A 15,649-nucleotide genomic window follows, 5' to 3' on the forward strand; every position below is an offset into this window, starting at 1 on the left:
CTATCGAGATACTATGACTCCTCCTCTCTGAATGAAAAAGAGTCGAGCCCCACCAGTCTCGAGCGTATTGTGAAGCAAAGAACTCGAATGGTGGTGAGACGGAGAGGGCTGGGCTGTACAGGATCTCTGACATATAACGGAATATTCGAGAGTTTTAATGGATACATGACCATTACTTGAATTCAGTTGTTTTGCCCAAGCAGCGATGGGTCGTCGAAGACAAAGAGAACGCGTTTGGATCCTGTGCGTCGCGTTGCTTTGTTTATTTGACTGGTCTGCAGCGCAGATCTCTTACTCCGTTTCAGAGGAGGTGGACAAAGGCACGTTTGTGGGGAATCTGGCTAAGGATTTAAACCTTAATGTTCAGGAACTGGAGTCGAGGGGTCTAAGGATTGCATTCGATCAGAGTAAGAGATTTTTCGAGGCTAATCTGAAAACAGGAATTCTGTACGTTAACGAGAGGATTGATAGAGAGCAGATTTGTCCGAATACGGTGAAGTGCTCCTTAAATATAGAAGCCATATTGAGCCATCCTATGCTTGTTCACCGTATTGAAATATATATATTAGACATCAATGATAATGCACCGACATTTCTAGAAAGCGTTCATATATTTAACATATCAGAGTCTTCCTCCTCTGGTGAGCGATATCCGCTACCGATAGGTAATGACGCAGATACGGGCATTAACTCGGTAAACAGCTACAAGCTGAGCCCGAATGAACACTTCTCCCTGGATGTACAGAGCGGTGGAGAGCAGAGTGTGTCTGCTGAGTTAGTGCTGCAGAAAGCTTTAGACCGAGAGAAACAGCCCGTTATCCAGCTCACACTGACCGCTGTAGATGGAGGAAAACCTCCTAGATCCGGGACGTTACAGATCATTGTCAACGTAATAGATGTCAATGATAACACGCCAACATTTGCTAAACCACTTTACAAGGTCCGTGTTAATGAAAATGTATCTTTAGGGACAACAATATTGAAGCTGGAAGCTTCGGATTTAGATGAAGGTACACATGCTGACATTGCATATAGCTTCATGAAACGTGGAAATGTGAATTCTGCAGATGATTTTTCAATAGATGCACAAAGTGGTGAAATTACTGTAAAAGGGAAATTGGATTATGAAGAAAATGCAGCATATGAAATTAGGGTTCAGGCGACGGACCAAGGCTCCTCGCCTCGCAGTGGTTATTCTAAAGTGTTAGTAGAAGTTATTGATGTCAATGACAATGCTCCTGAAATCACAGTAACATCACTTATGAGCCCAGTTAAAGAGGATGCTGAGATAGGGACCGTGGTGGCCTTGGTAACAGTAATTGATAAAGATGGAGGTAATAACGGACTTACACATTGTAAAGTTGTGGGGTCTGTCCCCTTTAAACTAAAGTCAAACTATAAAAACTATTATTCGTTAGTGGTTGATGGACCTCTGGACAGGGAGAGCGCTTCTCAGTATAATGTCACCATCACAGCTACTGATGAAGGGACCCCGCCTCTCTCCAGCACCAGCGTTATTACTGTACACGTTTCTGATGTAAATGACAACGCTCCTCGCTTCTCAGAACCGGTGATTAATGTTTATGTGAAAGAGAACAGTCCTGTAGGAGACGTCATTTTTACGATTTCAGCTATTGATCGAGATTCTGATGAAAACTCAAAGATGACGTATTCATTATTAGATAAAAGTAATTCAATATCATCATCTGTAAATATAAACTCGGATACTGGAGATATAATCAGTCTGCAGTCTTTTAACTATGAGGAGATCAAAACTTTCCAGTTTAAAGTTCAGGCCACAGACTCTGGTGTTCCTCCACTCAGCAGCAACGTGACTGTGAACGTTTTTATCCTGGATGAGAATGACAACAGTCCTGGGATTCTCGCGCCCTATTCTGAACACGGCTCCGTTAACGCTGAGAACGTTCCCTATTCTGCTGAAGCGGGCTACTTTGTGGCCAAGATCAGGGCTGTAGACGCCGACTCTGGCTACAATGCGCTGCTTTCTTATCACATCTCTGAGCCCAAGGGAACCAACCTCTTCCGAATCGGAACCAGCAGCGGGGAACTGAGGACTAAGAGGAGAATGAGTGACAATGACCTGAAAACTCACCCGTTGCTCGTGTTGGTTTCTGATAACGGAGAACCCTCACTGTCAGCGACTGTGTCTATTGATGTAGTGGTGGTTGAAAGTACAGGTGAAATCCAGACTCAGTTCAGAAATGTACCGAGAAAGGAGGAGAACTTCTCTGATTTAAACCTGTATTTGTTGATCGCCATTTCCTCGGTATCAGTGATATTTTTACTGAGCCTCATCAGTTTAATAGCTGTAAAATGCCACAGGACAGAGGACAGTTTCAGAAGGTACAGCGCCCCAATGATCACCACACACCCTGACGGAAGCTGGTCTTACTCTAAATCTACTCAGCAGTATGACGTGTGTTTCAGCTCAGACACACTGAAGAGTGACGTAGTGGTTTTCCCCGCTCCGTATCCACCTGCAGATGCAGAACTGATCAGTATTAATGGAAATGACACGTTTAACAGGACTCAGACGTTACCCAACAAAGAGGAGGTAAGAATTACAGTTCAGTGAACGAAATGTGTGCCGTAATGACTGCATTTTGTCTTCTATAGGTCCTTATGACATTGTTATTATTTTTTCACTCTTTTAAATGATCAGTGAAATACTGGACATTTCGAAGTTTTCACCTGTTGTAAAATCGGCTTACTATTTGCGTGCGGTGAAAAAGATGCAGGCCTTGCTGTTCATGGTTCTGAAATGCACCATGTCCTTTAAACTGTAGGCCTATGAACATTGTAAAGTGTTGGTGTATGTTTAGTACAGACCCTAATCATGTTGATCAGAACTCACCAAGGTCATCATTTGGTCATCTTTTGGTCACTAACTTTTTTGGGGGGAGATTACTGTGTTTGGTCTCCACTTCCACAGAAATATTTGATTGTTTTTATATGTCCACACGGTATCGCTATCCACTCACGCAGTGTAAATCCTCGCTCGCCGTGCGAGGCTCCGCCCTACACAGGAGCATTGGTCGTTGTTGAAAAAAAAGGCTTTGTTCGGGTGAGCAGCAGAACATCGTGGCTCTCGTCTGGTTCTGTTTTGGTTTACGCATCTATGCGGGTGATAGCCTCTGTTCTTCACAATGTTTCGTTAACGGAATACCGACACAATGACTCACAAAGGGGTTATGTTTCCTTCGCGGATGTCCTATCTCCTCCCGTTATGTCATCTTTGGAGTATCGCGTCAGCACAGATCGTCTATTCCATATCCGAGGAATCTAACCGGGGCACTGTTGTTGGTCATTTGGCAAAGGATTTGCATCTTGACGTGCAGCAACTTGAATATCGTGGGTTTAAGATTTCCGGACCCAATCAGAGGTATTTTGATGTAAATAAAAAAACAGGAATTCTGTCGGTGAGAGAGAGAATAGACAGAGACGAGCTCTGTGCTCGGAGCACGAAGTGTTCGTTAGAACTGGAAGCCATTGTGAATTTGCCATTGAATCTATACAGATTTGAAGTGAATGTTTTGGATATAAATGACAACTCACCGTCGTTTAGGTCCTCTAAAACATATTTGAATGTATCTGAATCTGCATTTCCAGGGGAGAGATTTCCTTTGGAAAGCGCCTACGACACGGATGTAGGGGCTAACGCGGTAAACAGCTACAAGCTGAGCCCGAATGAACACTTCTCCCTGGATGTACAGAGCGGTGGAGAGCAGAGTGTGTCTGCTGAGTTAGTGCTGCAGAAAGCTTTAGACCGAGAGAAACAGCCCGTTATCCAGCTCACACTGACCGCTGTAGATGGAGGAAAACCTCCTAGATCCGGGACGTTACAGATCATTGTAAACGTGAAAGATGTCAACGATAATACGCCAACATTTGCTAAAAACCACTTTATAAAGCCCGTGTTAATGAAAATGTATCTTTAGGGTCAACAATATTGAAGCTGGAAGCTTCGTAGATGAAGGTACTGAATGGTGAAATTGTTTATAGCTTCATAGAAACGTGGTAATAATTCTGCAGAGATTTTTCAATAGATGCAGAAAGTGGTGAAATTACTGTTAAAAGGGAGTTGGATTACGAAGAAAATGCAGCATATGAAATTCGTGTTCAGGCGACGGACCAAGCTCCTAGAGCATCGCAGTGGTTATTCTAAAGTGTTAGTAGAAGTTATTGATGTCAATGACAATGCACCTGAGATCAAGTTATATCACTTATTAGTGAGCCTAGTTAAAGAGGATGCATGAGTTAGGGACCGGGTGGTCTTGGTAACAGCTAAATGATAAAGATGAAGGTAATAACGGCGCTTACAGATTGTAAAGTTCTGGGGTCTGTGCCATTAGTAAACAAAGTCAAACTAAATAAACTATTATTCGTTAGTGGTTGACGGACCTCTGGACAGGGAGAGCGCTTCTCAGTATAATGTCACCATCACAGCTACTGATGAAGGGACCCCGCCTCTCTCCAGCACCAGCGTTATTACTGTACACGTTTCTGATGTAAATGACAACGCTCCTCGCTTCTCAGAACCGGTGATTAATGTTTATGTGAAAGAGAACAGTCCTGTAGGAGACGTCATTTTTACGATATCAGCTTTTGATCGAGATTCTGAAGAAAACGCAAAGATGACGTATTCGTTATTAGATAAAAGTAATTCAATATCATCATCTGTAAATATAAACTCGGATACTGGAGATATAATCAGTCTGCAGTCTTTTAACTATGAGGAGATCAAAACTTTCCAGTTTAAAGTTCAGGCCACAGACTCTGGTGTTCCTCCACTCAGCAGCAACGTGACTGTGAACGTTTTTATCCTGGATGAGAATGACAACAGTCCTGGGATTCTCGCGCCCTATTCTGAACACGGCTCCGTTAACGCTGAGAACGTTCCCTATTCTGCTGAAGCGGGCTACTTTGTGGCCAAGATCAGGGCTGTAGACGCCGACTCTGGCTACAATGCGCTGCTTTCTTATCACATCTCTGAGCCCAAGGGAACCAACCTCTTCCGAATCGGAACCAGCAGCGGGGAACTGAGGACTAAGAGGAGAATGAGTGACAATGACCTGAAAACTCACCCGTTGGTCGTGTTGGTTTCTGATAACGGAGAACCCTCACTGTCAGCGACTGTGTCTATTGATGTAGTGGTGGTTGAAAGTACAGGTGAAATCCAGACTCAGTTCAGAAATGTACCGAGAAAGGAGGAGAACTTCTCTGATTTAAACCTGTATTTGTTGATCGCCATTTCCTCGGTATCAGTGATATTTTTACTGAGCCTCATCAGTTTAATAGCTGTAAAATGCCACAGGACAGAGGACAGTTTCAGAAGGTACAGCGCCCCAATGATCACCACACACCCTGACGGAAGCTGGTCTTACTCTAAATCTACTCAGCAGTATGACGTGTGTTTCAGCTCAGACACACTGAAGAGTGACGTAGTGGTTTTCCCCGCTCCGTATCCACCTGCAGATGCAGAACTGATCAGTATTAATGGAAATGACACGTTTAACAGGACTCAGACGTTACCCAACAAAGAGGAGGTAAGATATTACAGTTCAGTGAACGAAATGTGTGCCGTAATGACTGCATTTTGTCTTCTATAGGTCCTTATGACATTGTTATTATTTTTTCACTCTTTTAAATGATCAGTGAAATACTGGACATTTCGAAGTTTTCACCTGTTGTAAAATCGGCTTACTATTTGCGTGCGGTGAAAAAGATGCAGGCCTTGCTGTTCATGGTTCTGAAATGCACCATGTCCTTTAAACTGTAGGCCTATGAACATTGTAAAGTGTTGGTGTATGTTTAGTACAGACCCTAATCATGTTGATCAGAACTCACCAAGGTCATCATTTGGTCATCTTTTGGTCACTAACTTTTTTGGGGGGAGATTACTGTGTTTGGTCTCCACTTCCACAGAAATATTTGATTGTTTTTATATGTCCACACGGTATCGCTATCCACTCACGCAGTGTAAATCCTCGCTCGCCGTGCGAGGCTCCGCCCTACACAGGAGCATTGGTCGTTGTTGAAAAAAAAGGCTTTGTTCGGGTGAGCAGCAGAACATCGTGGCTCTCGTCTGGTTCTGTTTTGGTTTACGCATCTATGCGGGTGATAGCCTCTGTTCTTCACAATGTTTCGTTAACGGAATACCGACACAATGACTCACAAAGGGGTTATGTTTCCTTCGCGGATGTCCTATCTCCTCCCGTTATGTCATCTTTGGAGTATCGCGTCAGCACAGATCGTCTATTCCATATCCGAGGAATCTAACCGGGGCACTGTTGTTGGTCATTTGGCAAAGGATTTGCATCTTGACGTGCAGCAACTTGAATATCGTGGGTTTAAGATTTCCGGACCCAATCAGAGGTATTTTGATGTAAATAAAAAAACAGGAATTCTGTCGGTGAGAGAGAGAATAGACAGAGACGAGCTCTGTGCTCGGAGCACGAAGTGTTCGTTAGAACTGGAAGCCATTGTGAATTTGCCATTGAATCTATACAGATTTGAAGTGAATGTTTTGGATATAAATGACAACTCACCGTCGTTTAGGTCCTCTAAAACATATTTGAATGTATCTGAATCTGCATTTCCAGGGGAGAGATTTCCTTTGGAAAGCGCCTACGACACGGATGTAGGGGCTAACGCAGTAAACAGCTACACGCTGAGCCCGAATGAACACTTCTCCCTGGATGTACAGAGCGGTGGAGAGCAGAGTGTGTCTGCTGAGTTAGTGCTGCAGAAAGCTTTAGACCGAGAGAAACAGCCCGTTATCCAGCTCACACTGACCGCTGTAGATGGAGGAAAACCTCCTAGATCAGGAACGTTACAGATCATTGTAAATGTGAAAGACGTTAACGATAATATACCCATTTTTAAAAAGCCACTTTATAAAGCTCGTATTCCTGAGAATACGCCTATAGGTGCATCCGTCATCACGGTTCAAGCGAGTGACGCAGATGAAGATCTGAATGGGGAAATTGTTTATATTTTCATTAACCAAAACAGTGATAATAACGTTGCCGCATTTTCCATTAATGCAGCTACCGGTGAAATAACCGTTAAAAGCGAGTTGGATCACGAAAAAAACAATGCTGTTGAAATACGTGTCCAAGCTCAAGACAGGGGACACAATCCTAGAGCATCTCACTGTAAAGTCCTGGTTGAAATCACTGACGTGAATGACAATACACCAGAGATATTTATCACTTCATTAGTTAGCTTTGTGAAAGAGGATGCATCATTGGGGACAACGGTTGGTCTGATAACAGCGAAAGACAATGACGAAGGCACAAATGGCGCTGTACAGGTTAAAATACTAGGCTCTGTGCCATTTACGATAAACAACTCATACAATAATCATTATTCTTTAGTGGTCGACGGGCCTCTGGACAGGGAGAGCGCTTCTCAGTATAATGTCACCATCACAGCTACTGATGAAGGGACCCCGCCTCTCTCCAGCACCAGCGTTATTACAGTACACGTTTCTGATGTAAATGACAACGCTCCTCGCTTCTCAGAACCGGTGATTAATGTTTATGTGAAAGAGAACAGTCCGGTAGGAGACGTCATTTATACAATATCTGCTTTTGATCCAGATTCAGAAGAAAATGCAAAGATGACGTATTCGATATTAGATAAAAGTGTTTCAATATCATCATCTGTAAATATAAACTCGGATACTGGAGATATAATCAGTCTGCAGTCTTTTAACTATGAGGAGATGAAAACTTTCCAGTTTAAAGTTCAGGCCACAGACTCTGGTGTTCCTCCACTCAGCAGCAACGTGACTGTGAACGTTTTTATCCTGGATGAGAATGACAACAGTCCTGGGATTCTCGCGCCCTATTCTGAACACGGCTCCGTTAACGCTGAGAACGTTCCCTATTCTGCTGAAGCGGGCTACTTTGTGGCCAAGATCAGGGCTGTAGACGCCGACTCTGGCTACAATGCGCTGCTTTCTTATCACATCTCTGAGCCCAAGGGAACCAACCTCTTCCGAATCGGAACCAGCAGCGGGGAACTGAGGACTAAGAGGAGAATGAGTGACAATGACCTGAAAACTCACCCTCTGGTCGTGTTGGTTTCTGATAACGGAGAACCCTCACTGTCAGCGACTGTGTCTATTGATGTAGTGGTGGTTGAAAGTACAGGTGAAATCCAGACTCAGTTCAGAAATGTACCGAGAAAGGAGGAGAACTTCTCTGATTTAAACCTGTATTTGTTGATCGCCATTTCCTCGGTATCAGTGATATTTTTACTGAGCCTCATCAGTTTAATAGCTGTAAAATGCCACAGGACAGAGGACAGTTTCAGAAGGTACAGCGCCCCAATGATCACCACACACCCTGACGGAAGCTGGTCTTACTCTAAATCTACTCAGCAGTATGACGTGTGTTTCAGCTCAGACACACTGAAGAGTGACGTAGTGGTTTTCCCCGCTCCGTATCCACCTGCAGATGCAGAACTGATCAGTATTAATGGAAATGACACGTTTAACAGGACTCAGACGTTACCCAACAAAGAGGAGGTAAGATCTATATACATTAACGGGCCTATTTTCTATGAAATTGAACCTGTATTGCTCATTTTAACGTGATGCAGTCAAGATTATGGTTTTCGAAATGCCTCTTTTCCGGAAATCAGCCCACCACTCGAGAGTTGTCACATTGGCTTTGTTTTGCACTGTCCGTATGGCCTCCAAGGTAAATAGATCGAGTGTTGCTTTCCAAGGTGCTGAAGTCGCGCTAAACTTTCAGAACTAAATGTTCGCGCTAAGTGTTTATTCCTCCGTGAGGTATGAATGGCTCTTCATGATGCTAGTGGAAACTAGTTGAAATCTACTTTTGTATTGATTCTATTTCAATGAATATTTTTTTATATATATTTTTTTTACCACGGATAGAGTTGTAGACTGACTGAAAAAGGCAAATTGTGAACTTTGTAATGAAAGCAAAATCAGAATGTCAGCTGTTTTAGTTCTTTGATGGATTATTGGTTGTCATGATTGTGAAGGATTCAATACTTTCACAGGGTGTAGTTTTATGTTTTTTGTTGTTGTAATTATATCATGTCAATGCCTATCCCCATGTCCAGAATGCTACCACTCAGTGCATTCTTCTGAGTCCATCACTCCCTCTCTGAACATTGAAAATAGGCTCCTCTGTCAGTCAGTAAGGCAATCCCTTGCATTCACAAGGTAGATTGATAGATTGTGATTGCATGTTGTTGAATCTTTCACAAACACCACCCAAGTTAACTGATATAGCAATTGAAACAAACAGACCATAATTTTTATGGAGGAGTATGTGTTTCTGTATGCGAGTGAGCTGGCCTGGCACAGTCAGGGGTCTGTCTATCTCTCTGAGTCCTCAGGAGGTATGTGGATGATAGGAGAAGCCTTTCTCTCTGCCCTTATTTATGCTGTTCCCACGCCTTGCAAGATGTCTGCTGTAACAACCCTTGATTTCACTTTTGAGTGCATGAGTAATCCTTTTCTTTCATTCTCTACCCTTTTATAAAATATATATATTCCTCTTTCTCTCCCCTTCTTTCTACATTTCCCTGACTCACTGTGCCTTTCTCTCAATCTCATGGTCTCTGTTTTTCTCTTGGGTTCCCAACTCTTAATATCGATTTCTCTCTACCCCCCTGACCTTCCCGTCTCTCTATCTCTCTCCCTTGAAAAGATGGTGCCGAAGGACATGGCTGACATTTTACACTCTCCCAACCAAATGTGCTATTTTGTTAGTTTTTTAGCATTTTGTGTAACATATTTTGAAAGTTATTTTGTACATAATCTTGCTGCTACCGTCTCTTATGACCGAAAATAACTTCTGGACATCAGAACAGCGATTACTCACCGTGGACTGGACAAAACGTTTTCCTTTAACGAGGCCGACGAAAAGGATATACTGCATTCAGTGGAACAGGCCCAGATCCCCGTAATTTGCTTGAAGAAAAGACGCAGGAAAAGGGGTCGCAGATCGGGCAGCCTTCTGAGAATCCGTAGGCGAGCGAGTAAACTCCCACTGCCATTCGTTCTTCTTTCTAACGTGTAATCATTGGAAAATAAAATGGATGACCTACGATTAAGATTATCCTACCAATGGGACATTAAAAACTGTAATATCTTAAGTTTCACCGAGACGTGGCTGAACGATGATACGTATAATATAGAGCTGGTGGAATTTTCCGTGCACCGGCAGAACAGAGAAGCTACGTCTGGTAAGACGAAGTGTGGGGGTGTGTGTCTATTTGACAATAACAGCTGGTGCACAATGTCTAATATTAAAGAAGTCTCGAGGTATTGCTCGCCTGAGGTAGAGTACCTTATGATAAGCTGTAGACCACACTATCTACCAAGAGAGTTGACATCTATATTATTCATAGCGTCAATTTACCTACACAGAACGGAGCTGGCACCAACTCTATAAGGCCATAAGCAAAGAAGAAAATGCTCACCCAGAAGCGGCGCTCGTAGTGGCCGGGAACTTTAATGCAGACAAACTTAAATCAGTTTTACCAAATTTTTACCAGCATGTCACATGTGCAACCAGAGGGGAAAAAAATCCTAGACCACCTTTACTCCACACAAAGAGATGCATACAAAGCTCTCCCCGCCCTCCATTTGGCAAATCTGCCCATAATTCTATCTTCCTGATTCCTGCTTACAAGCAAAAACTAAAGTAGGAAGTACCAGTGACTCGCTCAATATGGAAGTGGTCAGATGATGCGGATGCTACACTACAGGACTGTTTTTCTAGCACAGACTGGAATATGTTCCAGGATTCATCCAATGGCATTGAGGAATCGGCTTCATCAATAAGTGCATCGACGACGTCGTCCCCACAGTGACCGTACGTACATATCCCAACCAGAAGCCATGGATTGCAGGCAACATCCGCATCGAGCTAAAAGCTGGAGCTGCCGCTGTCAAGGAGCGGGAGACTAATCCGGAAGCTTATAAGAAATCCCGCTATGCCCTCAGACGAACCATCAAACAAGCAAAGCGTCAATACAGGATTAAGATTGAATCCTATTACACCGGCTCTGACACTTGTTGGATGTGGCAGGGCTTGAAAATGATTATGGACTACAAAGGGAAACCCAGACGCGAGCTGCCCAGTGACGCAAGCCTACCAGATGAGCTAAATGCCTTTTATGCTCGCTTTGAGGCAAGCAACACTGAGAGCACCAGCTGTTCTGGATGACTGTGTGATAACGCTCTCGGTAGCCGATGTGAACAAAACCTTTAAACAGGTCAACATTCACAAAGCCGCTGGCCCAGACGGATTACCAGGATGTGTACTAAAAGCATGCGCGGATCAACTGTCAAGTGTCCTTACTGACATTTTCAACCTTTCCCTGACCGTGTCTGTAATACCTACATGTTTCAAGCAGACAAACATAATCCCTGTGCCCAAGAAAGCAAAGGGAACCTGCCTAAATGATTACTGCCCCGTAGCACTCACGTCGGTAGCCATGAAGTGCTTTGAAAGGCTGGTCATGGCTCACATCAACAGCATCCTCCTGGACACCCTTGTCCCACTCCAATTCGCATACCGTCCCAACAGATCCACAGATGACATAATCTCAATCGCACTCCACACTGCCCTTTCCCACCTGGATAAAAGGAACACCTATGTGAGAATGCTGTTCATTGACTACAGCTCAGTGTTCAACACCATAGTGCCCACAAAGCTCATCAGTAAGCTAAGAATTCTGGAACTAAACACCTCCCTTTGCAACTGGATCCTGGGCATCCTGACGGGCCGCCCCCAGGTGGTAAGAGTAGGCAACAACACGTCTGCCACGTTGATCCTTAACACTGGGGCCCTCAGGGGTGTGTACTTAGTCCCCTCCTGTACTCCCTGTTCACCCACAACTGCGTGGGTAAACACGACTCCAACACCATCATTAAGTTTGCTGACGACACAACAGTGGTAGGCTTGATCACTGACAATGATGAAACGGCCTACAGGGAGGAGGTCAGAGAACTGACACTGTGGTGCCAGGACAATCACCTCTCCCTCAATGTGAGCAAGACAAAGGAGCTGATCTTGGACTACAGTAAAAGGCAGGCTGAACAGGCCCCCATTAACATCAATGGGGCTGTAGTGGAGCGGGTTGAGAGTTTCAAGTTCCTTGGTGTCCACATCACCAACAAACGATCATGCTCCAAACATTCCAAGACAGTCGTGAAGGGGGCACAACAAAATATTTTGAGGAGACTGAAAAGATTTGGCATGGATCCCCAGATCCTCAAAAGTTTCTACAGCTACACAGCGACCGTGTAAGGAGCCAAACTTCCTGCCATCCAGGACCTATATAATAGGCAGTGTCAGAGGAAATCCCATAAAATTGTCAGTGACTCCAGTCACCCAAGTTATAGACTGTTTTCTCTGCTATCGCATGGAAAGCAGTACCGGAGCGCCAAGTCTAGGACCAAAAGGCTCCTCAACAGCTTCTACCCCCAAGCCATAATACTGCTGAACAATTCATAAAATTGCCACCAGACTATTTACATTGAACCCCCCCCCTCCCCCTCCCTTTTGTACACTGCTGCTACTCGTTGTTTATTATCTATGCGTAGTCACTTCACCCCTACCTACATGTACAAATTCTTGATGTGTTACTTTTTATTAGAATTTTTTACTTTAGTCTATTTGGTAAATATTTTCTTAACTCTTCTTGAACTGCACTATTGGTTAAGGGCATGTAAGTAAGCATTTCACGGTAAGGTCTGCACTTGTTGTATTCGGCGCATGTGACAAATAAAGTTTGATTTGATTTGTATTTCCTTCGTGGTCTATGTCACCTTGTCTCATTCATATTTTTTTCTTTCCTCCATTCTCACTGTTTCTCTATCTTTCCCCTCCCCCTTTCTGTCAGTCCATCTGTATCCATCTCTCTTTCTTTCTCTGTCTATCTTTCTGTCAGTCCACCTCTGTATCCATCTCTTTCTTTCTCTGTCTGTCTTTCTGTCAGTCCACCTCTGTATCCATCTCTCTTTCTTTCTCTGTCTGTCTTTCTGTCAGTCCACCTCTGTATCCATCTCTTTCTTTCTCTGTCTGTCTTTCTGTCAGTCCACCTCTGTATCCATCTCTTTCTTTCTCTGTCTGTCTTTCTGTCAGTCCACCTCTGTATCCATCTCTTTCTTTCTCTGTCTGTCTTTCTGTCAGTCCACCTCTGTATCCATCTCTTTCTTTCTCTGTCTGTCTTTCTGTCAGTCCACCTCTGTATCCATCTCTTTCTTTCTCTGTCTGTCTTTCTGTCAGTGCATCTCTGTGTATATATTTTTACGTATCATGTTGCTTTCCATCAGTCTCATGGTATTTCCCTAAATATCAATGTACAGTATATCTATCTCTTTGTCTCCCTATCTCTCCCCACCCCCTCCTTCCCTCTCCCCTCCCTCTTTCAGTCCATCGGCCTTGTTTTCTCAGTGTGTGTGAATGTGTGTATCTCTGTGTGTGTGTGTGTGTGTCTGTGTGTATCTGTATCTGTGGTAGTGGGAGTGTGTGTGTGTATCTGGATGTGTGGGAGTGTGTGTGTATTGTTGGAGTGTGTGTGTATTTGTGTGAGTTTATCTGTATCTGTGGTAGTATGTGTGTGTATTGTGGGAGTGTGTATGTGTGTATTGTGGGAGTGTGTATGTATCTGTATCTGTGGGAGTGTGTGTGTGTATTGTGGGAGTGTGTGTGTATTTGTATCTGTGGGAGTGTGTGTGTATCTGTGGAAGTGTGTGTGTATCTGTATCTGTGGGAGTGTGTGTGTGTGTATTGTGGGAGTGTGTGTGTATTTGTATCTGTGGGAGTGTGTGTGTATTGTGGGAGTGTGTGTGTATTTGTATCTGTGGGAGTGTGTGTGTATCTGTATCTGTGGAAGTGTGTGTGTATCTGTATCTGTGGGAGTGTGTGTGTATCTGTATCTGTGGAAGTGTGTATCTGTATCTGTGGGAGTGTGTGTGTATCTGTATCTGTGGAAGTGTGTGTGTATCTGTATCTGTGGGAGTGTGTGTGTGTGTGTGTGTGTGTGTGTGTGTATTGTGGGAGTGTGTGTGTATTTGTATCTGTGGGGGTTTGTGTGTATCTGTATCTGTGGGAGTGTGTGTGTATCTGTATCTGTGGAAGTGTGTGTGTGTGTGTGTGTGTGTGTGTGTGTGTGTGTGTGTGTGTGTGTGTGTGTGTGTGTGTGTGTGTGTGTGTGTGTGTGTGCGTATTGTGGGAGTGTGTGGGTATCTGTGGAAGTGTGTGGGTAGCAGCTGAGAGGAGGAATGGTGAATTGTCATCCCTCTCCCCAGACATGTACACTATCTGCCTCAGCACTCTGTAAACAGGATTCTCTCCATTTTCATTAACTTACACTAAGTATGTCAGGGCGGCTTGATCCGCTCAGCATGTAAGCTGCTCAGACCCTTTTATTTGACCACAAACTGTGTATATCAACTGCAAACGCTATCTACTTGTGTGGATTTAGCTTTCTTTTGGCCATTTAAAGTGGTGCTTGTTTGTAACCAGTGGCATTCAAGTGGTTTTGTTAATATTGTGTGCTCTTAGGCACTGCCTCACATTAAGCGCGATGATGTATCCTGTTTGTTAATACATTTTTTCATACTATTTGATAATGCACTGACCTAATTTTAGTGAGTGGTGGGTCAGTATAATCAACGAAGTAAAATACAAGCTCAGAGCCACTGTATGATCTTTTGGTTGGTTGATATTTTAGTCTTCTCCATGTGCTTTGGGTCTCTGTATGATCACGCTGGGGTTCTGAATGTTGCAGTGCTGTGCATGTGGAAGTGGGTCAGGGTGTGTTAGGAAGATCACTAGGTGTCTGAGAGTAATAAATAACACATTCTCTATATTGCCATGCTATCTCTCTCTCTGATGTGTTTGGGCCCAGTATGGCTCCAGTTATAATGCCTGGAGCTGTCTCCTTGCTTTTGAGTGGTTCACCCTGCGCTCTGTAGACACTGTGTGTGTGAGAGAGAGGGAGAGTGACGGAGAGTGACGGAGGGAGAGAGAGAGAGAACAGGAGGGGGAGGCGCTGGTAATTTTCCGTTCTGCGCTGCAGCAGCAGGGATCTCTCGGAGCCTTGGTACACGTCTCAGTGAGGTACACCCTGGGCTGGGCGAGGCTGACATCACCGGCAGGAATCCAGCTGTCAATCACAGCTAAACCGGGGAGGCGGGACAAAGGGCTAGGGGAATGAGGTGGAGGCGCTTATTCCTATCCCTCAGATCACCACTCCTTCTGTGTGTGGGTGGCAGTGTGTACACTGTGTTCTCTGAGTATGTGTGAGTGTGTGCGTTCTGCTTCATAGCAATAGATATTATTTGTATTTCAGAGTATTGCAGTGTATATGGTGTTTCTTTTTTTTGTAAGAGCAGCAGTGTATGTAGTCATGTATTTAGCTGTGTGTCAGTTCTTTATTAATATGTGTATTGCAGTGACTGTGTGTTAATGTGTGTTGGCTAAAAGCCTCTTCCTCTGCTCTGCTGGCCCCAGTGTTGCAAAAAGCATTACATTATTGATTATCTAAGTACATTATCCTGGATGAGGTAGCCAGCTAAGTGCTTCACATCTGAACTGGATGGTATTTCTACACAGCAAGGCCA

At 44.0% G+C, this 15,649-nt stretch overlaps 2 protein-coding genes and 1 pseudogene across 5 annotated transcripts in view; all 3 read left to right on the top strand.

Moving 5' to 3' along the window:
• LOC106611843 (protocadherin alpha-C2) overlaps positions 1 to 15,649 on the top strand; it is a 214,791-nt gene that overhangs the window by 134,911 nt on the left and 64,231 nt on the right. Inside the window, exon 1 of one of the 4 annotated variants that reach the window (XM_045723957.1) lies at positions 5,928 to 8,557. The exons of the other annotated variants lie outside the window; for them this stretch is intronic. Within the exon in view, the coding sequence (XP_045579913.1) occupies positions 6,188 to 8,557 (2,370 nt within the window). The 5' untranslated portion in view covers positions 5,928 to 6,187. Of the gene's footprint in view, positions 1 to 5,927; positions 8,558 to 15,649 lie in introns of those variants that run through there. 4 annotated transcript variants of the gene reach the window in all.
• On the top strand, positions 81 to 2,611 carry LOC106611845 (protocadherin alpha-2-like). Its single transcript, XM_014212445.2, has one exon. The coding sequence runs from the start codon at positions 206 to 208 to the stop codon at positions 2,594 to 2,596; it is 2,391 nt and encodes a 796-aa protein (XP_014067920.2). The 5' UTR covers positions 81 to 205; the 3' UTR covers positions 2,597 to 2,611.
• Positions 3,080 to 6,059, top strand: LOC123744578 (protocadherin alpha-8-like; annotated as a pseudogene).

This window comes from Salmo salar, chromosome ssa09 (genome assembly GCF_905237065.1).
Source record: "Salmo salar chromosome ssa09, Ssal_v3.1, whole genome shotgun sequence".
NCBI lineage: Eukaryota > Metazoa > Chordata > Actinopteri > Salmoniformes > Salmonidae > Salmo > Salmo salar.

What these genes read in the sequence shown, in the direction of transcription:
- LOC106611845 (XM_014212445.2), top strand. Translation starts at nt 206, where the DNA reads ATGGGTCGTCGAAGACAAAGAGAACGCGTTTGGATCCTGTGCGTCGCG.